This window comes from Brachycentrus maculatus, unplaced genomic scaffold (genome assembly GCF_059751285.1).
Source record: "Brachycentrus maculatus isolate JH-2025_06_01 unplaced genomic scaffold, ASM5975128v1 h1tg000170l, whole genome shotgun sequence".
In the NCBI taxonomy this organism is placed as follows: Eukaryota; Metazoa; Arthropoda; class Insecta; order Trichoptera; family Brachycentridae; genus Brachycentrus; species Brachycentrus maculatus.
The window spans coordinates 53,618-77,773 of record NW_028280923.1 but is presented as its reverse complement, the minus strand read 5'-3'; the positions used below and the strand labels follow the sequence as shown (position 1 = coordinate 77,773).

The following is a 24,156-nucleotide window of genomic DNA, read 5'->3' as shown; positions in this document are numbered from 1 at the left end:
AAGTAAAAACAGAATTTCGTTTGTGTTTGTATTGTTTACTTTTATCTGAATACAGTGTTCATATTTTAAAAACCAAAGTATTTCGATATATTTTCAATTCGAATTTTTCAAAGCGGAAATAAGGATATTCCAGAATTGATTCGAATGTCGACGATATTTGATTCATTCAAACTCTTATCCGCACCACAATGGTGCATAGGGCACTGCATTATATAAACACAGTGTTATCTTGATCGTTAACACACGAAGGAAAGGTGATCAGCCCTCCACTTCAGGTACCAACCAGTCCAGGATAATATTGAATAAATATTAGAGTGGAAAAATCACTTATATTTATTTGACCCCCCCCCCTGGGAATCGAACCCGGGACCTCCAGAATGGTAGCCGAGCGTGCTGACCATTACACTATGGAGACGGACAAAAACTTTATTCCTTTGTTTTCATATAACGAACTTTCGGTTTTCACCCTCTCCCTCAATTAGTCCTTTATATCGAGCTTTTAATGTAATAGCAGTTAGTAGATTGATATAGGCTTACCAAGGACGACGACTTTGGTGTCCTCTTGAGGTCCTTTGACTGGCTGGCTCACGGGGACGTGGTGCTGAGCGTGCATCGACACCAGATGCTGGGGAGGAAAGTGCGGTGCTACCATTGCAGTGTGAATCTGACCGTGGACGGGAACTGGGCCATTTAGGAAAACTTGGTTCTAAAAAAAACGAAAAATAATGTAAACATTAAACATATTATTTTTTGACATCTCATCAAAGATGAAGAAGAATGTGGAAGTCTGGGCATTCACGGGGCTGATGACCGGCAAAGGCTGGTTTAAGTGATCACTTTACACACGTGTAACATTCACCAATTCTACCCATTATTGACAACCACACTACTCAAATTCTTGGAAGTTCTATATATACGAACCAACTTTGAAATATTATTCTTGAATCACTAGAACTTCACTAGAGACATCTATTGGTGAGATTAAAAGAAGCTTTTTATTGAGTAGAAACTCTTTTCTTTATGGTATTTTCTGGCGTTTCTCATATGTGTGATTGTAATCCAGGATTCGGACCTCACATACTAATAAATTATTTTTTTAAAGCTATTTTTAAACATTTTTTGACATCTTAACATACATAGATGAAGATGAATAAGTCTGGTTATTGTGAACATGAATTTGGACACAATAAAAACGTTGAGAATAAAAATATCTTATCAAATTGTAAGCGAGATAAAATATTTTAAATCATGTTTTCAGGCGTTTTTGAGTAAGTTAAAATAATCCACGGTTCGGATCTTGTATACTCTGCTAAATAGAAGCTTACTCAATCTAAAAAAGATGGCTCATGTGAACTTATATGTACATACATTGTCATATGATTAATGATATATGTAGAAGTTCCAAGAATTTGATTAGTGTGGTTGTCAATCAAGGGTAGAATGGTGAATGTTACGCGTATGTAAAGTGATTAACCAGTCTGTGACAGGTCGTAAGCCTTGCCAAAATCTAGACTTCCATATTCTTCTTTATCCTTGGTGATATTTGTTATTAAAGAAAATATATATTTTTGACACAAAAAAATATCATGAGCCAAATTAAAGATCACCCTAGCCAGCCAATGCCAGATCTTACGTCCTGTGAATGGCCAGACCTATTTATGAAAAACATCTCTGTTGGGATATTTATTATATCGTCGGGAATTAAATTAACTGTGAGGGTAAACATTTTGAAAAGTTTCTATTTATTCAATTTTAAGAGTTTTTTTTTAAAATAAAAACGAGATACCAGTAAAACGTGCTTCTGATAGTTTTTATATCACAAAAAAAGTTACAAATTTGAAATAAGCTTTTTCAAAGTATGTGTATAAGCGGTAGAAATAATATTTACCGACTGAAATTCAATATTTTTCACTGCCTATATATATTTTTTATTAATATATATTCATATTTTATAAATTGAGGTACAACATTTTGAATGCAAACAGTACACAAGCTATTTATTTTCGGCAGCCAGTATGGCGGTGAATTTTTCATTTTATGGACTGATATTATGTTTTATGTATATGTCAACTATCTTTATTATACACGGTAAAATTTTAGTATTACATATATAATTTCATCAAGTTTTTTTTACTGTCGAAATTGTGTTATAAATATATGTCCTAGGGAGTTTTTTCAGGTTTAAAGTCTGCCTCAAAAAGATATAAAAATTCACAAACAAAATACTACACTTTTATCTTTGTGGATACCTTTATAATTCACCAGGCTAAAGTTCCAAGTTTATGGTGACATGTCGACAGACACTGTGCTTTACGAACTAGCTACCGTATAAACTGAGATACTTCTAACATAGGTCTTACTAAAAAAGGTTTCTTATTCTTTGATAAAAAAATACGCGTTTAACATTTCCCGTACTGAGCATCCAAAAATTATGCGTGATCTAAATGGGGGTGCCAAAAGACCCCAGTTAATATTTGTATGGAAATCGTAGTACGCAGCAAGTACCAACTCGCCGCCAACTGAGTCATATGTGACACGTCCATCCCGACGCACCGTCAGTCGTCGACTGAATGCCGCCATCTATTAAGTGAGAAGCTGTTAATCGGATGAAACAAAAGCCACGTACTTTAGTTGTCTCGCTCTCTCTAATGGTATATCAAATTTATTAGAGTGAAAGAAATAACTTATTTCCAGCAGATAAAAAAATAGCGTACATATATGTAAGCACGTAGATCTCGCGGTACCGTCGGATTATTACTATTTTTTATATCAAAAACCATATTTTAAACATTTAACGATTTGAAATTACAAATATTAAAAAAATGGAAATTACTCCTCCATATTATAATCAAGATTATAAAAATATGGAGTAAATAGCTCTTATAATACTAAATTCATCAAATTTATAATCATATATGGGGGAGGTTAATTCCTCTTTTAGGTCCGGCTAGGTTAACAAAAATGAGAAATACCGTTTTGTGTAAGATTTTAAATCTGTATTTCATATCTGAAACCAGAAATCGGAAGGAAAATTCGAATTCAATAGTCTGATTTTTCCTCAATAATTCCTGTATTTGTAGTTTTCTTGAAAGGAATAAGCCGTCAAGTCTAAATTCCTGAATTACAACTCGATAACTTTGTGTTTGGATAAATAAGGAAGAAACATATCGTCATAGATCAATTTCAACGTTCAGATACCTTTAAAAAATATAAAGTCAAATTTAAATCTTACACGTACGCAATGATGCATAGAGCACTGCATCAAATTGATGGTATTTTAATCAGATCGTTTATTATATTAAGGCAGCGTGATCAGTCCTGTAGTCAGATACCAGTCTAGAGTAAAATTGAGTAAACATTGGAATGAAAAAACACTTTTATTTATTTTACCATCTCTGGGACTTGAACCCAGAACATCGAGGATGGTGGCTTAATGTATTTACTAACCATGATGAAATAAAATTATAGAATTTAAAATTTAGGTAGGTATGTGGCTCATTTTCATCTTGGCTTAGCATCTCTAAAGGTGTTAAACAGGGATGTGTAATGTCACCTTAGTTGTTTAATATATGCATGGATAATTGCATGAAAGAACTGAAAGGTTTAAATATTGAAGTTACACTTATATTTCATATTTTTCATCTACGTTGAGATATCGAAATGTAAAAATTGGATAGGAAAAATCCAGATTTGAGAACAAGGATTTTGACATACCCAAAATGTTGTGATTTAAAGTGGACTGAAAATGTGAGAAAGGTTTCATCAAAATGTATGAATGTACTTGTATTTAACCCGCGATTTAACTTGATTCTGTAAATTTGTTGCGTTATCATCTAATTGATGAAAAACAAAACGATTTGTATTGCAATGTGTATATTTCATTTCTTGTAATGTGTTTTTTATTGTTTGTGAACCATTAATTCAAAATTTAATAAATAAATGTATGAATAAATGAACTTATGATTAAAGGACAAATGAATAAATGTATAAATGCATTAGTTAATACATGAATAAATGAATGATAGAATTAATGAAAATAGTGGGCGAGTGTGGTTGAAAAAAAAGCAGAGGAAGACCGAGCTTGTCACAATCAGGTTTGTCAAATACTTGAAAGCAGCCGGGTCAGGAGTCGTAATAATCGTCTGGTATGTATGAGGAGATGCATAATGTAGAAGAGGCGAAGAATGTTTGCAAAGACAGAGTGGTGTGGCATTCGATTCTTTCTGCCTACCCCTGCGAGGTAGTGGCGTGACGGTTAGTAAGTTAGTTAGTCAGAATAAATGAATAATATAATTAATGAGTAAATAACTAAATGAATAAATAAATAAATGTAAATGAATAAATTAATTACCTGTGGAAAGTGCCCGACGGGAATCTGCGGCGGAAACGGCTGTCCCACCTGCGGCATGACCGGCTGGTAGTTCTGCGGGAACGGCTGCGGAGGTAGCGGAATCACGACCTGCTGCATGGCCGTGCCGGGCGGAGGCTGCTGGTGCTGGACCTGGTGCTGCATCTGCAGCTGCGACTCGGGCCGCTTGCGCCCGTCCAGCAGGCGCTCGGCGCCGTCGTGGATGCGCATGCGCCGGGACCCTATGGACGCCGCGTCCTCGAACGACGTCAGGGTGTGCGAACGGGCGAAGCTGACGTGTTTTATCCTGCCCGAACAGGACTCAAGATCAAAAACATATATTTTTTAGATATTTTTTAGCAGACAGTTGGCTGAATTCCATATTGAATTGTTGGGTAAAATATCCAATTTTTTATTTGATTTTATTTTTATTGGCAAATCACCCAAAATTGAGTGATACATGCTATACTAGTGATTTTACATTTATTTTAATGATTTTACTTGAGGTTACATAGACGTTTTTGCCATACTTTTTAAAATGTTTTATGACCGCACTATTGATATTTTGGGAGGAACACTGACAGTCAGTGTTTGATAATGTCTTAATAAAACAAAACGCGTCACATATTAACATATCCATAAATAAATGTCGAATTCAATCCAATAAACTTTTTTTAATTTTGGATATATTACCCAACAATTCAAAATTCTTGTTATTCTTCAACTATATCCGCTCCTTATGTGGAGCACATTGAGTCCACAAACAGTCTCTAGGCTCTTTTATCGACTGCAGGCTTCCTTGCATCCACCCAAGTCAGATCCGCGTCCCATAGTTCAGACGAGAGCTGTCGGCAAATTGTCAGCAGTGGTCGTCCTGGGCAGCGGGAACCTGATGCCTTATAAAAGAGGCAAGCTTGATTAAGGCTCTCGGAAGGCATGCGGTCTAGCCAACTAAATCATATTTTCTTGACGGAAGTCGTAACCAAGATTTGCTGCGTCTTACGCTTTATCCTTATTTTTCGCAGACATATGAATATTCTCAAAGCTAAGTACACGGATGTTCTAGGCACTTTCAAGGTGCCATGTTTCACAGACGTATAAGAGAAAAAAAAAGCAATGCATTCATTAGAAAAATTCAATTACATAAAAATAATCACGTAATTTCAAGGATAGCTCTGCATGTTATCAGGTAAATGGTTCTTTCATTAATTGATTCAGCAGTCACTTTGTGGTAAAACCTATCCATTTTTAATTAAATTTTTACTTAATAAATACCACTATTTCCTAACATCACTGTGACTGGTGTTTTGATGCATTCCGCATCATTTTGCTTAAAAATTGAATCGCGTGTCACAGTAGATTTAAGATATAGTGATAATTACTAAGTAAAAAAATAATTAACAAAATAAATGGTTCTTCTTTTTTTGGTTTGGCATCTCAAAACAGGTATGAGTTATGTCGTCGGAGCTGTTTAATCTGTACTGAGATGATTGCATCTTAACAAAGATGAAAAAGAATATAGAATTCTGAACATTTACAGAGTCTACGACCTGCTATTGAAAATTAAAAAAAAATCGTATTTTCAGACGTCTTCTAGTATATTAAGTAATACGGAAAAAAACTAACATACCTACATATAAAGTTTTAAATTTTACAAGTTAAAAAAATCTCAAATGCAAATAGAATAAGGTTCAATTACAAATATAACTTTAGAAATTTGAGTGATGTGGTTGTCAATCATAACAAGAATGGTGAATGTTACACGAGTATAAAGTTATCTCTTAAACCAGCCTCTTATGACAGGTTGTAAGTCCTGCAAATGCCTAGACTTCCATATTCTTCTTTTTCCATGTTGAGCTGCCAAATAAAAAATCAGCGCTAAAAATTTGTTGATTTTTGAAATACGTAACTTTTAGTAATCTTCAACAATTCAATACACGTTTTAAGCTAAATGTCAAAAGCAAATCTTGTTTATGTTCCTTAGTTTTGTCACTTAGTTAAGTAGTCCAAAAGTTTTCCAACTTGAAACGGTAAAGTTGATGGTGCTAAGGCCCCTTGATTTACATACATATTCCTTACGTCTATCGGGCATGTAAATTTCAAGGGCGCTCCAAATTCTTTTTCCGACCGCTTCAAGATCAATTTACGATAAAGGGTAACAGCTATACGAATCGAAGGGTGTACAAGGGATAAAGTAAACCTGATCTAAAAACTAATCACCAAATTGCCTGTTTACTGTGGCTTCCCATGGTGTCTCGGTGTTCCCGACTCTCCTCAGGGAAGTAGGACAAGTGGGTCGGATACCAATTAGGCTGATAGGTTTTGGAAACAGCTACCCGCAGGCAGTTCTGTTTCCCGGATAGATGTAAAGTTGAATCAGACACAAAACATTTTCCGTTCAGATTTTGATAAGGTAAAATTTTATCAAATATCGCCGGGAGCCAATTTTTTAAACCGAGTTGTACTATTATTTTATTATTATGATTTTTATTTCATTTACTAGTGAAATACAAATATCTTTTCTATTAAGAGCATTGTTAACTTTGTGGTATATTTAACATGTATTATTTCAAATTTTAGTTTTTTTTTATAAATAGCAGACCATAACAATTTTACTTCAGTCCAGATTTGACCTGATGATGGAATGATTATTGCGAAACCAGTAGTCATGAAGCAGTGTTTTTTAAAAGTGGTATTACAAAAAGTGAACGATGACTGACTGAGGTATGGCATTCTATTCTCTCTCCCTACCCCAGCGGGGAAATAGCGTGATAGGTGGTTATTTATATATAAAAATAAAAACACTTTAAAAAACTATTTTTCAGTTTATTAATGTAAACAACTTGTTTCGAGAACATCTACAGTTTTCGAAACATAGATGTGTTCACCATTTTTGAGTTTATTAATGTAAACAAGAAAACTAAAAATTAGTCTTTTACGAGTGTTTAATTTTTAAAAAGTGTTCATATTTTTTCATTTATGAACTCAAAAATGGTCCTTGACGAGCGTTTAATTTTTATATTCAAATGAACATAATATATCACAAAATTTTTACGAGAACTTCAAATTCAGTATTTTTAATAAATTCAGTATTAAATGTTTTTTCACGAGTTACTTTTAATAACAAAATATGGACGACTTTTGAATAAAGTAATCTGTTAATTTTATTTGTCTCACTTTAATTTTAAATACCGTATCTACTACCGCATTCATCTCTGAGGAATTACTTCTTTGGATTTCCGTTTAAATTGAACAATAATTTTTTTAAGATATATTTTTTTTAAATCCACGATTTTCCCTGGATTAGAATATATTTGAATTTTCATGTGCTTGAAAGTCATGTCAACTAATTTTACAACTTATTAAAAAAATGTTTAGTAAATAAAATATACGGTGTTAATAAATAAATGATGCGGAATGCATCGAAACACGTGTCAAAGTAGATTTTAAGAAAAAGTGGTATTTACTTTTAGAAATTTTAAATTGAAAATGGATAGATTTTACCACAAAATGACTGCCAAATCAATAAATGAAAATATTGTAATAGATTTTCAATCTGAATTGCACTCAGTAAATACAACTTTCTATTATAAATTAATACTTTTAATACTAAATCTATGTATTAAAAGTTAAAATCAAACACTGGTTTTTCAGCCTACTTAGTTTTTTAAAAACTCCGAGTTACAAATACAAATAAAATTCTCAAAACTATAACAGTCAGAAATCACTAGTCAAATCAAACATACTTCGAAAAAACTAAATTAAAAGTTGTTATTTTATTATATAAAGTACAACTCCACCCCGAAATATCGGAAAAAAACGATAAAAAATACAAACATGTTAAAATATCTTTACAAGTACCAAATTAATTTTCTGAATGAAAATTGGCTGAAAAAAATACGAAATACTCGTATAATAAAATGTAAGTAAACTTATTACATCCTTTCAGAATCAACTGCCATTTTAAGAGGGTTAAATGAGAGGGTTGGTTCATTGTTGTTTGTTATTTTATTTATGAAAATCAACAAAAAGCGCCCTGTAATCGAAATGTTGTGTTCTTTGATGTAAATTTTTGAATTATTTTTAAAGTAAACAGAGAAGGGAGCGAATTTAGAGACTCAGTGCTTCTTGCTCATAACAAAGATGATCTGGATTCACTTAGAAGTGAAAGAAATAATGTAAGAAGAGTGATTTGTTGATGACTGTCGAGAAGGCGAATGTCATGATTTTTTAAAAAGATGAAAGTATGACACAGGGGTGTAAAGATATGGAAGCATAAAATGGGTGGATAACCTTATATATCAGAGGATAGTATATTAAGGGATGGATAAATTGAGAAAAACATTCAAAAGATGGATGATTCCGAGAATAGAGTTCTGGGTGCATTAAGTTCGATGGTAGCAATCAAAAGTTTATCGACGAAAGCATAAAAAAAGTTCATAATGGTATAACCTGTTACCAACTCTAATGAAATATCTAAGTATATAATGCAGATAAACTGCATGTATATATATATATATATATATAAATATATATATATATATATATATATATATATATATATATATATATATATATATATATATATATATATATATATATATATATATATATATATATATATATATATATATATATATATATATTTATATATATATATATATATATATATATATATATATATATAAATAAATATTTATATATATATAAATATTTATATACATATATATATATATATATATATATATATATATATATATATGTATATATATATATAAGTATATATATATATATATATATATATATATATATATATATATATATATATATATATATATATATATATATATATATATATATATATATATATATATATATATATATATATATATATATAAATATATATATATATATATATATATATATATATATATATATATATAAATATATTTATATATATATATATATATATATATATATATTTATATATATATATATATATATATATATATATATATATATATATATATATATATATATATATATATATATATATATATATATATATATATATATATATATATATATATATATATATATATATATATATATATATATATATATATATATATATATATATATATATTTATATATATATATATATATTTATATATATATATATATACATATATATATATGTATATATATATATATATATATATATATATATATATATATATATATATATATATATATATATATATATATATATATATATATATATATATATATATATATATATATATATATATATATATATATATATATATATATATATATATATATATATATATATATATATATATATATATATATATATTATATATGTATACCTATGTATGATAAAATTTAATCCATATTTTTACGGACTCTTTGATGTTATTACAGAGGGTCTAGTCGAAGTGGAAAGAGCAAATTTCGAGGCGATAAAATATTTATTCACAATCTAAAAACAGTTTGTGTTATTGGATACTTTATTTCGACGATATGATTATTTATTCTATCAGGCGCTGGATTATTTACCCTACGGATGATATATTAATATTACAGGTATTTCAACATGAGATGAAGTAGGTATGTTTAGTTTTTTTATATGAAAGAAGATGAAATCCTTATCATCTAAGAGCATCACCTGTGTAGCGTTCACTATTCTGCCCATTATTGAATATTTATAAATAATTTATCTTTTGAATTAGTATATATGCAATCCGCTTCCTTAGTGTAATGGTCAGCACGCTCGGCTACCGTTCTGGAGGTCCCGAAGGGGGTGTCAAATATATTTTAAGTAATTTTTTCACTGTAATATTTATTCAATATTAACCTGGACTGGTACCTGAAACGGAGGGCTGATCAACTTTCTATCACATGTAAGCTATCAAGATAAAACATTTATATGGTGCAGGGCCCTATGCACCATTGGGGTGCGGAAGGAGTAGAAGATACATACAATGATCTCAGATCCCTTTCACATGTGGGTAGTAATTCGATAGATTTGACTTAGTATGGCTGATAGACTTTTAATTTCAATATGCGATACTTAAATACAATATAGATATATTTTTCGTAGGGTGAATAATACAGTGTCTTATAGAATAAATAATAAGAAATAGGAAAAATAGCAGACAGCATACAATAACACAAACTGTTTTTAGACTGAATCAATATTTAATTGCCTGCAAAATTTGCTCATGGGTTTTAATTACTTAGGGAAAATCCTCGTTGTAAGAATAACGCATTTTGCCTTTCAGTAAATCATACCTGTGTGGGGCTCCTTCTTGGACCAGGGCGGGGGGCGGCGGCGGGGGCGGGGGCGGCAAGTCCGGATGGGCGGGACACTGAAAGTGTCTGGAAAGTGCACAACAAACTTATAAAAATTATAATTTATATTTGAAGCAATAACCTTGTGATTCCTTTTTGTAATGGAAGATCACAAATTATTACATAACTTTTTTTAAATCACTTTTAATATTTTATTTGTACTTAATTACAAAAATGTGTAATCCTAGTGCATGTTTGTGCTGGAACCTTTAGTGCATGTTGGTATTCGGTTCGATCAGAAATCACATGCGTTAAACATTTTGTATAGTTTTAAGTGTGTAAATGGTGCTATGGTGGTGAAGGGTGGTATTGTTATTGTTTGCATGCTGTGGTAGTGATTGTCCTGACGAAGATACGGATACGTCTCGAAACCGGTAGACATAACAATCTTGGTGAGTTTTTAGTTTAATATTATAGTAAAAAAAATAAGTACTTAATTATAACGTCTACCGATTTCAAAGTTAAACGGTACTTTTTTAAGATTGATTATTACTTAAACACTATCTGTTTTACAAAATTCAAAAAAAATTGGGCGCAGGCAAAAAAGCTTGGGTAGATTTCAAGTGGTTTTATTTTTTGTGTTGATTAGCAGTCACAGAGAAATTTCACCCTAAAATGTACTAAAGATTATCTCAAAGAAGTAATGTCGGTATATAAATAAAGGGCAACTGCTAAATTAATGCTTTCTTCAATCCAACAAAGATAGTTTTTGTGAACTCATTTGTACGAGGTTGATCAATATATCTAGTAGTTCTAAAATTGTTAGTAGTGTGGTTGTCAATCATGGGTAGAATTGTTGAATGTTACGCGTGTGTAAATCGATCATAAGCCCTATGAATACCCAGCTTCTATTATCTTCTTCATTTATGTTTAGATTTAAAAATGTCTTTAAAATTATTTGAAAATGTAAGAAACGACAGCCTCTATAAACAAATGTTATTTAAATTTTACCTAGACGTAATCGTAATCTTTTGATCGTACCTAGGTGTACTTTTAAGAATTTTATAAAACAAAATTAACAAAACTCCATTTAAGACGTCACATATTTAAAAAATAAAATAAAATATACAACATCCTTTATACAAATTCGATATGTTAATTTCATGCTAATATGTATAAAAGTGTCCTTTAAAGAATTTTAAGAAGAGAACTTAAGAGGTAAGTGTCATTAATGCAGTACTAAGCTAGGAAAAAATAGTATTTGTACAATACATATTTAAAAAAAACTTTTTCATGTTGCGCTACTTAAAATATTTTTAATTTTAATTTTTTTAAAGATTTATCATACTTTATTATTTTTTTAAAACGAACTAACTTATCATCACGCCGCTTACGGCGACGATCGCGACAGAAATAATAAAATGCCAAATTAATTTGTCTTTGCAATTTTTTCTCTATTCCACATTCATGCATCTCCTCGTACACACCGATTATTCCGACCCCTGACCCGACCATATTTATATTACCATACTTCTTAAAAATAATTCCAGACGTAATGTATAGAAGTGAAGCGTGGAGTTGGCAAAAGGAGGATGAAAGTAGGCTGGATGCAGTCAAAATACGATTTCTCAGTGCGGCAAAACGATATATGATAGATGTTCAAATGGTTATGTAAGAAAATAATACATAATGTAAAAATGATAAAACTGAAAAACGTATGTTGAGATGGTTTGGCCATGTGAATCGAATGAGCGAAGAGAGGATGGAAGAGTTTCATTCCAAGTTAGTTCACATATCGCTCACTCCTTACAACAACATAAATAAAAAAATGATTTTTCAGGAGATCGTTTTTAAAGTTTAAGAATATAATAAAATATAGTAAATATAAATATCAAGCCACTTATTGAACTTTTTACTGTGCAACAGATCTTTTTAGGTAAAACCTGAATGTTTTTCTCTATTCGAAAAATATTAAGGATATTTAAAAAAATAATTAAACAATACTTTTTCTTCAAAATGCAAAAACAACACTTTCTGCCCTGAAGCGGGTAAATATTGAGTTAAAAATATGCCACTTTTGCTGGGATATATTACATTTTCTGGGCATTCTGAAAACGTGCACAACAGAAAATTGACGATTTTTGATTTATGACGTTGTTGAAAGGAGTGAGCGATATGTTATGAAATATTGATACATCATCCGTAGAGTGAATAATCTAGTCTGTATTTTGGCTAATAGTGTTATATTTGTAATTGTTGGTAATATTTTATTGATAATTTAAATCTCAGAACTAAAAATCTAACTATAAAACGAATATTTTTTCTTTGAATCGAGAACATGTTATAAGAGGAAAATTCAGTTAAAGCCTTAGGATATAAACATGAAACAGAAACGTGTTGAGCGTTATTAGTTTTCTGAAATATGGGTAAACATTATTTAAGGAAAATACTGAGTAATTGGGGTTCTTATTTCTACCCTCAAAGATGAACGCTTCTGATGGTAGATTTCGGAAAAGGCCTCAAGGTTTTTGTTATTATTAATTTAACTAAGTACCTTTTCTTAAACGATATGTACATAAATCATCGTTAAAATTGACGAGAATTTTTAAATATTTTCAATTTTTAAAATTTTAATACGCCTCTAAATTTTTTAAAGTAAAATTTAAATATTTTCATAAGTGTCTACTTCTACGCTTACGCGTAAAAATTCAAAATCAAAGTTAAATGATATTTTTTTGTAAATTTATAAGCAAAATTTAAAACATCAAACGAATTGCTCATCTACGAGTATCTATTCGAACAAATTTTATACATACTGTATGTGTTAGAAACGAAACGAATGAGTTTTTTTTTGCAATACAAAGTGTAGTTTATCAATACTATTACGATACTAACTATGTTAAAAATATCATTCTATGTTTAGTTTAGTGTAAATCCATAAAGAAAAAGCATGGTAAAGATCGAAATTGTTCGAAAAATATTCCAAAATATTACGAAAGTATTTTTAATTTAAATTTAACTTTTCCTTCGGATCCCGTTATAAATGTTAAAAATTCACAACGCTGAATGGAATTAAAGCTTTAGTACCATTTGCATATTACACAAAAAGCTTTCTCCGTCCATAAATCACATAAATGGATTTTAGACAGCCAAATTTAAAATTTAAGACAGTACCTACATTTTTGGTTGTATAACAAAAAAAACCTTCTGTGAAATTGAAGAATATCTACTCAAATTAAAAGTGATCTAATATTTTACTTCTTTTTTGTAATTTTCACGTTTCTCACTCGACAAAATAGCTCAAAGCAAATACTCCATCTCAGTCTCTTCTTTGATTATTCCAGGGGTGTAATTTTATATCCAACACCACACAACGCCCACAACGATTTGCCACAAAGTTCATAATTACTTCGGAAATTGTATCTTCCTCTACCTTACTTGACTGAACTTGAAAATTGATAAACATTTATCCAATCAGGTATTGAAATTTCTCACATGTTGAAAGGAAAGGGATTTTCACCCTTTAATAAAAGTTGACATATTAAGTGGACAATTATTTCATAATTCATTGATTTAGGAATAATTGTATAAAAAAAACATGATTTTAGTATAAAACACTGTTATTATTATTACTGAGTTTTATTAATATACACGACTAGTTTTAAGAACAACAGACATTTTCATACATCAACAAATAAACAGTTTGTATTTTCAACTGTTGATAAGAACATTTGTTCAGCAAAGGAACTTCATGGGGTACCTGCGGAAATTCAACACAGAAGCTCAAACAAATAATTTGCAAAAAACAAATAAGGATCCTAACCAGGACCTTGACATGACACTGCAGACTGAGGAAACACATGACAAAAATCGGACTACATGACTCCCAAGTATGCAGATTTTGAATCGAGGAAAACGAAGCACTAATCCACATTCTCTATAATTGTGACGCACTCGCACGCAAACGAAGTCACATCCTTGAAGGACCACTACTGGATTCCGAGAAGGTGATGCATTAAAACACATGTCATAATAGATTTGAAGAAATAGCGGTTTTTTAATAATCAAAATATAAATTTCATACTCATAAATATTTATCAAAGTGAATATTAAATCAATTATTGAAAAAAACATCTCAAAAACGATTGTTAAATAAAACCAAGCTGCACATACAGTGTTTGGTAATGATACTGAATGTATTGTAACACGTGTAATAAAATGTTTAAGTAATAGTGGAGTTACCGTGTAAAATTTTAGTCAAAAATGGAATGATATTACCACAAAATGATTGCCCAATAAATGATTGAAAAAATACATTTCATTAAAACAAATAAAACAAACAGTTTTAAAAAAGTATTGATTTCATTTCATGACTTGTAAAAAATGAAACGGTTTTATTATACGAGTACTTCAAGATACACGTCTTCAAATAAACAGTTTATCTTAAACTTGAAATTGTTGAAAAAAAACAGATAAAACAAGACTGAAGAGAAGAGTTTCAGCGATATAGAACTTTCAATTTAAAGACAAAGAATGTTTCAGATTTTTTTCTCACCCTTATATTGTCACAATTTCAAAGTTTAATAGAATAAACCAGTTCAAACATACTCCATCGACTCTGTTCAATTTAATTTATTTGCATTTTGTCATCTGAAAGTCAATACACTTTTAATTTAACTTTAACTTGGTGAATACCACTGTTTCTTAAAACCTAAAGGACTTCAAGCACCGGAGTTTCAAGTCTGGGTATTTACAGGGCTTATGACCTTCATAGGCTGGCTAAGTGATTACTTTTCACACGTGTTATATTTTCCATTGTACTTTAGAACGTTGTTATATCAGGGAAGTTGTTTCTTATATTTTGCAAATTATTTAAATACACGTTTACATCTCAACATAGATGAAGAAGAATAAAGAATCTGGGTAATCATAGAGCTTATGATCACTTTACACACGCGCAATATTAACTAATTCTACCCATGATTGACAACCACACTACACAAATTTTCGAGCTCCTAGATGATATATTGATCAATCTCATTAAACAGTATATGTAAGTTCACAACAGCCATCTATAATGGATTGAGGAAAGCTTTATATAGCAGAGTAAAAAAATTGACATCTCATTAAAGATGAAGACTAATATGGAAGTTTGGGCATTTAAGGGGCTGAAGACCCCGCGTTAAAGATCATGTTGCACGTGTGAAAAGTGAACACTTAAGCCCCGTAAATGCCCAGACTTCCATATTCTTCTTCATCTTTGAAGTCAAAAAATAATATGAAAATACTTCTGTAATTGGAAATAATCCAGATTTTGTGAATAAGTTCACAAAGAAACACTCAAAATGTTGTAGAGAAAAAATATGTTTGTATTTCTTTTTAACTCCTTACTTCTCAATTAGTCTTTTATTTTCAAAACCATATATTTATTTTGATTTTTTTTTCAATATACAAACGGTGTTTTAATTTTAAAAAAATAATTACGCTAAATGTTCTTCTAACCCTTATCCGCACCATACTGGTGCATAGGGCACCGCATCGTATAGAAGCAGTGTTATCTTGATCGTTAAATATACAAAGGAAAGATGATCAGCCTTCCGCTTCAGGTACCAGTCCAGGGTCATATTAAATAAATATTAGACTGAAAAATTACTTATATTTATTTTGACCCTCTCGGAAATCGAACCCAGGACCTCCAGCATGGTAGCCTAGTGCGCTAACCATTACACTATGGAGGTGGACCTGGGTTTAAAAAGACGTTAGTTAATTTAAACATATTATTTAACAAACGGAATACCAGAGATTACATGATTAACAAATTGAATATGATATTTTATGTATTTATTTTACCTGTGCTGTGGTGTAGGGGTGTTTAGAAATTCGCTACTATAACTCATATACTGCATCCCTGAGCCAGCACTCATGACGGATTGCCTGGAAGATGGACGTCCTCGACCGTCAAAATCATCTTCAATTCTGACAGGTCTGAAATCAAACATACTGTTAGAGAAATATGAGATTTATTCCAATTTTTGCAAGACTTAGGTGGACAACAAGCCAATAACCTACCAGCATCAAAAAAATAATTAGCCAAATAATTACTCAACTTTGTAACATCAGTTGTAGTTTTATAACATACATGTACTGACATTTTAAGATAAATGAAGAAGATGATTTCTTACGTGTAATATTAACCATTCTGATTATGATTGACAACCACACGTCTTTCTCACGTGAAATAACTGGTCAAAATTATTCGTTGAAAATCATGTTTTAAGACGTCTCCTAGGATGTGAAAAAATCGGAAAGAATCTTACGTACCTACCGCTCACTCCTTCCAACAACGTTATAAATAAAAAAAAACGTAAATTTCAGTTGAGCGTGTTTTCGGAATGCCCAGAAAACGTACTATATGCAGCATAAGAGGCATATTTTAAACTTAATATTTACCGCTACTGGGTGAGAAAGTGTTATTTTTGTATTTTGAAGACAAGGTATTGTTTATTTTTTTTTAAATACTAAATATTTTTTAAATGTAGTAAAAACCTTCAGCTTTTACCTAAAAAGAACTGTTGCAAAGTAAAAAAGTTCAAAAAGTAGCTTGATATTTATTTTTAATGCATTGTATTATATTTTTCAACTTTAAAAACTTTCTCCTGAAAAATCAAGTTTTTTGATTTATGACGTTCTTGGAGTGAGCGATATATCATACCTCTGCTTACGATGTATGCTAAAAATAGTAAAGGACATTGGAACCATAAACCAAGCTACAACACAAAATGCCGAACCCTCTCCTAGTGGAACGAATGCCCTGTTGACGACAGTCAACAGTCCGGCTTCCCAGCTATAAGCAAATGCTGTGAAGATCCTGATTATTAAAATTGACAATTTATCATAATGACATCTCACAAAAAGATGAAAAAGAATATGAAAATCTAGGTATTTACAGAACTTACGATGCGTCATACGCTGGTTTACTTTGCCTAACTAGTATAAAATTTTGAATACATTTAATTCGCGTCTGTATAAGCGCCCTTGAGGAAGTATTTTACGAAATGGTGCTAAATACACTACCTAAAATTATTATTAATATTGAATATTCACCATTCTACCCATGATTAACAAATCCATCCATTTTTTATGCACACACACACACATACACACATATACATACAGGCACATAATTAATAAGTTTGTAGATTCATATTAACGCCGTGTATACGGTGGGCCATTTACCACTTAATTTTATCTTAATACACCATTAACTTTGTTCCCAGCATTCACTCCTTTCTTTATCAGTATCAATCTTTCGATCGCCAGAAAACAACCTTGGATTTAACCTTCGTTTAAATGTATAAACGAAAATAATTATAAATTAAACATAATTACGGTATTACCTAGTAAATTCGCAATAAGCCTCGATTCAATACAAAGTTTATACATGCATTACGACGTATTTGTAACGTTACGTCTTTTTCATCTGAAAATGTGATTTCAAATATAGCCCAATAAAAGATTTCTTTACTCGAAAAACCCAACATTCTGACATAGAAAATCATCACTGTACACGAAATTGGATAATATTTTTCTTTTATTGGTTATTACCACCAATAATGGAAATTCAACCTTCATTTGGATCCAGCATTATGATATTCAGTATCCATAAAAAGGCTTATAAATTGATGTATCCTTGTATCCTTGTAGTCTGCCAAGACAGATTCTAGACATCAAATAACTAATGAATAATTATTATATTATTTTTTGACATCACATTAAACATGAAGAAGGATATCATCTCGCCAATAGATGTCTCTAGTGAAGTTCTAGCGATTCAAGAACGATGTTTTAAAGATTGGCTCATATATGTAGAACTTCCAAGAATTTGAGTAGTGTGTGTGTGCGCGAGTGTTTTTGCCTAGAATTTTCACTCAAGAATTAAATGAAATTATAGTAAATTTAAACATAAAGACAAAATCCACTCACGAGTAGGCATAGGCTATAAAACTTAAAAAGTTGAAGTCTAAGTAGGGTCATGATAAGCGATGTTGCAAAAGCCGTAGCTAGATTTCAGAGTCACTTGGACGTTAGGTAAAAAAAATGAGTAGTGTGGTTGTCAATTGTGAGTAAAATTGCTGAATATTACACATGTGTAAAGTGATCTCTTAAATCAGCCTATGACCGGCCCGTAAATGCCCAGAATTCCATGTTCTTCTTCATCTTTGGTGGGATGTCAAAAAAGAATATAAAAATAACTCCCATAATTGGAGATAAACCAGATTTGTGAACAATTATTTGGGCACATTCAAAATTTTGTGAAAAATTATTATAACTATGCGGCCTGCAAAGCGTTTTATAAAATGTTTTATTAAAATATAAAATAAGTGTATTTAAAAAATATATTGCTTTTTTTTACATTTCAGCATAGATGAAGACGAATATGAAAGTCAAGGTATTTATAGGGCATTTTACCAGTCTTAATATATAAAAGCTACTTAAATGATCCTTAACCAGCCTATGACATGTCACTTATCAGGCTATGATTGGTCATTAGCCCTGCAAATACAATATTTTTTCAAAAGATAAAGTAAAAATAACTTCCTAACAAGTATATGGATACACTTCAAATGTTGTAGATGCAATTATTTCATTTATTACTACTACTACTGCTACTACCATCACGCCGTTTTCTGCAGGGGTAGGTAGAAAGGATGGAATGCCACACTCTTCTTTCCTGACTCCTAGTTTCTTTCACATCCATACATCTAGTCATACACGAACATGCTTTCTGATTACGTAGAATTTTGCCACCACCAGATTTCAGTGATATAACGTATAACGGAAACCAAAATAAAGAATTTTATTTGGTTCCAGCTTAATGAGTCCGACTCAGTACTAATAGAGCGACAATTAATTAAAGAGCTACTTCAGTTTGTGAACTGGTTGGGCAAATTGTTAGTTTTAATTCGATTTCACAAACTTTTTAATGACTGCAGTAATTATTTTTCCAATTAATACAACAATTCTGTGTTTAAAAGGAAGGTACAATAATTTCTATCATTTACGAGAAAAGGGATGGAGTATGGACAGTTCTTACTTAAGGGTTTTTATTTTCATATTTTTTTTAAATCGTTGTTCATTATATCAGACAATGGATTTATTACCCTACGGATGATATATCAATTTGATTTTTTTATTTTAGATATCTTAAATGAGATGAAGCATCTTTCGTTTTTATACGAGAGAGTTCATGTATATATTAAACAGTAACGGTGACATTTCACATCCCCGTTGAACACCTTCAGAGATACCAAATCAAGATGAAAATGAGCCCCAATGGTTGCAACTAAATAATATTATGTGCAAAATACTTTTAGGAAAAAGGATGAAAGTACATTGAATGCAGTCGAAATGCGATCTCTCAGAAGAATGTGCGACAAAACGATGTATGATAGATGTTCGAATAGTGAAATAAAACAAATTTATGAGGCGAATGTAATTGGAAAAAGGAGCAAAGAAAGACCGAGAAAAACTTGACACGGTCAGGTATATAAGCGGTCCGGTTAGGAGTCGAAATAATCGGCGTATGTATGTATAAGGAGCTGCATGAACGTGGAAGAGGCGAAGAGTGTTTGCAAAGACAGAGTGGTGTGGTGTTCAATACTCTCTGCCTACCCCTGCGAGGAAGCGGCGTGATGGTTAGTTAGTTAGTCAGTAAGCCACAGCAACGCGTTGCTGGGTACAACTAGTGATAACTTTTTAAAAACTATATTATTTATTGATTCGGCATTAACTTTGTGGAATGACATGTTGAATATATTTTTAAAATTAGGCACTTGAATATACCACTTATGTAAATGAGTTTTATTTATATATACGACTAGTTTCGAAAACTTACAGATGTTTTTTGAATTGAAACTTTTTAACTTGTACCGGAAGATGAAAACATCTGTAAGTTTTCGAAACTAGTCGTATATATAAATAAAACTTATTAAAGTGGCATGTTCAAGTATTTAATTTAAAAATATATAATTTTAAAAACTATTTCATTAATCTGCTTGACTAAACAGAGAATAAAAGTACTTTGCCAAATATTAAAATATAATTGATGTTTGTATATATAAATAAAACTCATTCAAGTGGTACATTCAAGTGTTTAATTTTAAAAATATATTTTTAAAACTATTTCATTAATCTGCTTGACTAAAGAGAGAAAAAAATATACTTTGTCCGATATTAAAATATGGTTGATGTTTGTACCTTGGTCTCTCCATTCTCGAAGAGTCTTCGTCCTCTGGCATCCACGTGTACCTCTTCGGATCAGGCTGGCTGCAGACTGACTTTGGTCTCCTCCTAAAGTAGGAACATTCGAGGTCTTCGTCATACTGGTACAGCTCGTCGGGCGGTGGAGCTGGTGGAGGATACCTTCGAACAAAATAATTGAATTGAGATATCAATATAATATAATACTACTACTACTACTACCATCACGCCGTTTCCCCGTAGGGGTAGGCAGAGAGGATGGAACGCCACACTCTTCTGTCCTGACATACACTCCTAGCCTCCTTCACATCCATACATCTAGTCATACATGCCCTCCGATTACGCAGACTTTTGACACCGCCAGATTTAAGGTTCTGATTGATCTGATCGTGCCAAGTCTTTTTCGGTCGTCCACGTTCTGTTTTCCCTCTCACATTCGCCACATATATTTTCTTAGTCATTCTCTCGCTATCCATTCGCTCCACATGTCCATACCACCGCAAAGAGCTCTTTCTAATCTTTTCAATTATTCCTCGTTCAGCCTTACATTCCTTTCTTATATCATCGTTTTTAATTCTGTCATACAATGACAAATATTATGTTAATATTATTTTTTTGACATCTCATCAAAGATGAAGAAGAATATGACATCTAAGATGAAAAATAACATTGAAGTCTGGGCATTTACGGGGCTGACGACCGTCAAAGGCTTGTTTAAGTGATCACTTGACACACGTGTGACATTCATCGATTCTACCCATTATTGACAACCACACTACTCAAATTCTTGGAAGTGCTATATATATATATATATATATATATATATATATATATATATATATATATATATATATATATATATATATATATATATATAAACTAATTTTGAAACATTTTTTCTTGAATCACTAGAATTTCACTAGAGACATCTATTGGTGAGATGAAAAGAAGTCATATTCTTATTCATCTTTGGTGAGATGTCAAAAAATAATATGAAATTAACTCTTGTAATTGGAGATAATCCAGATTTTGTGAACAAGTAACACTCAAAATGTTGTAAATATCGTTTTAACATAAACAATATTTACCTACTAGAAATTAAAACAATACAAAAGCTTCATAAAGGAAGTGTCATACATTTTTATGTTTTTTGATTTTACTTAGTACCTAAATACCACTTCTCCTTAAAATCTTTGCGACAGTGTTAGACTAAGCTGTAAGCTTCACGAACGGTGTTGTATGAAAAAAATTGCGGAATACATCGAAACACGTATAATAATAGTTTTTTGAACAACAAACTAGACAAAAACAACGAAATCTTTTAGTACACAACCATGATACACAATTTACACACAACGAAGGTTTGATAGTCCCAAGAATTAACAATAAATTGGGAGTCAAACACTGCAATATATCGTTCCAAACGTTTTTAATTTGTTGCCGACGGATGTTAGAGGTCAATATAAAATATGGAACAAAGGCATAATAAAGGAATGGGTAAATGATCAAGAGTTAATTTTTTTTTTGACATCTCATCAAAGATGAAGAAGAATATGGAAGTCTGGGCATTTACGGGGCTTACGACCGTCATAGGCTGGTTTAAGTGATCACTTTACACACGTGTAACATTTACCAATTCTACCCATTATTGACAACCACACTACTCAAATTCTTGGAAGTTCTATATATATGAACCAATTTAGAAACTTTGTTCTTGAATCACTAGAACTTCACTAGAGACATCTATTGGTGAGATGTAAAGAAGCTTTTTATTAAGCAGAAACTCTTATATTAGTATGTGAGATCCGAATCCTGGATTATAATCACACACATGAGAAACGCCAGAAAATACCATTTTCATTTTTATTATTAAGCTTATAATTTGACCAGATAATTTATTTACAACATTTTGAGTGTGTCCAAATACTTGTTCACAAAGTCTGGATTATCTCCAATTACAGGAGTTATTTTCATATTATTTTTTGACATCTCATCAAAGATGAAGAAGAATATGGAAGTCTGGGCATTTACGGGGCTTACGACCGTCATAGGCTGGTTTAAGTGATCACTTTACACACGTGTAACATTCACCAATTCTACCCATTATTGACAACCACACTACTCAAATTCTTGGAAGTTCTATATATATGAACCAATTTAGAAACTTTGTTCTTGAATCACTAGAACTTCACTAGAGACATCTATTGGTGAGATGTAAAGAAGCTTTTTATTAAGCAGAAACTCTTATATTAGTATGTGAGATCCGAATCCTGGATTATAATCACACACATGAGAAACGCCAGAAAATACCATTTTCATTTTTATTATTAAGCTTATAATTTGACCAGATAATTTATTTACAACATTTTGAGTGTGTCCAAATACTTGTTCACAAAGTCTGGATTATCTCCAATTACAGGAGTTATTTTCATATTATTTTTTGACATCTCATCAAAGATGAAGAAGAATATGGAAGTCTGGGCATTTACGGGGCTTACGACCGTCATAGGCTGGTTTAAGTGATCACTTTACACACGTGTAACATTCACCAATTCTACCCATTATTGACAACCACACTACTCAAATTCTTGGAAGTTCTATATATATGAACCAATTTAGAAACTTTGTTCTTGAATCACTAGAACTTCACTAGAGACATCTATTGGTGAGATGTAAAGAATATTTAATTTGCTGCCCGAAACCATTAAGATTTCCAGGAGTGATCAGGTCTTTAAGAACAGTGTCCGTCGATGGTTACTTAGCATTGGAAGGGACAAGGTGGAAAGTGAATTAATTAAAGTCCAGGTGTAATTATCACACTGAAAAACCTTAAAACATAAATTATTTTTGTATCTCCTGTATGTTATGTTTATAATCTAATCATTAAAAAAAATATATGTATATTAAAAATTAAAAAAAATAAATATATAAACTTTGTATTACCATGTTAGTATTCGGCTCAACACAGGCCATGCCTAAAGAGCCGTAATACGTATAATAAATGTGTATATGAAATGAATATGTATATTGAATGTATCTATGTATTATGAAAATAAATAAAAAATAAAAAAAAAATAATAATAAAAAAAAGAAGCTTTTTATTAAGCAGAAACTCTTATATTAGTATGTGAGATCCGAATCCTGGATTATAATCACACACATGAGAAACGCCAGAAAATACCATTTTCATTTTTATTATTAAGCTTATAATTCCAGACTTCCATATTCTT

At 31.0% G+C, this 24,156-nt stretch overlaps 2 protein-coding genes across 2 annotated transcripts in view; both read right to left on the bottom strand.

The window, feature by feature from the left end:
* LOC148308309 (uncharacterized) overlaps window positions 1-12,181 on the bottom strand; it is a 31,801-nt gene extending 19,620 nt beyond the window's left edge. Inside the window, exons 1-4 of the mRNA XM_088261947.1 lie at window positions 12,174-12,181; window positions 10,667-10,753; window positions 4,352-4,655; window positions 538-706 (exon numbers count right to left, since the gene is read on the bottom strand). Of these exons, the coding sequence (XP_088118073.1) occupies window positions 538-706; window positions 4,352-4,655; window positions 10,667-10,753; window positions 12,174-12,181 (568 nt within the window). The remainder of the gene's footprint in view (window positions 1-537; window positions 707-4,351; window positions 4,656-10,666; window positions 10,754-12,173) is intronic.
* Window positions 12,182-14,401: 2,220 nt separating this feature from the next.
* Window positions 14,402-24,156, bottom strand: part of LOC148308308 (uncharacterized) — a gene marked incomplete at its 5' end in the record, with an annotated part of 32,377 nt that continues 22,622 nt past the window's right edge. The window contains 3 exons of the mRNA XM_088261945.1: window positions 14,402-14,426; window positions 16,517-16,651; window positions 20,924-21,088. Of these exons, the coding sequence (XP_088118071.1) occupies window positions 14,402-14,426; window positions 16,517-16,651; window positions 20,924-21,088 (325 nt within the window). The remainder of the gene's footprint in view (window positions 14,427-16,516; window positions 16,652-20,923; window positions 21,089-24,156) is intronic.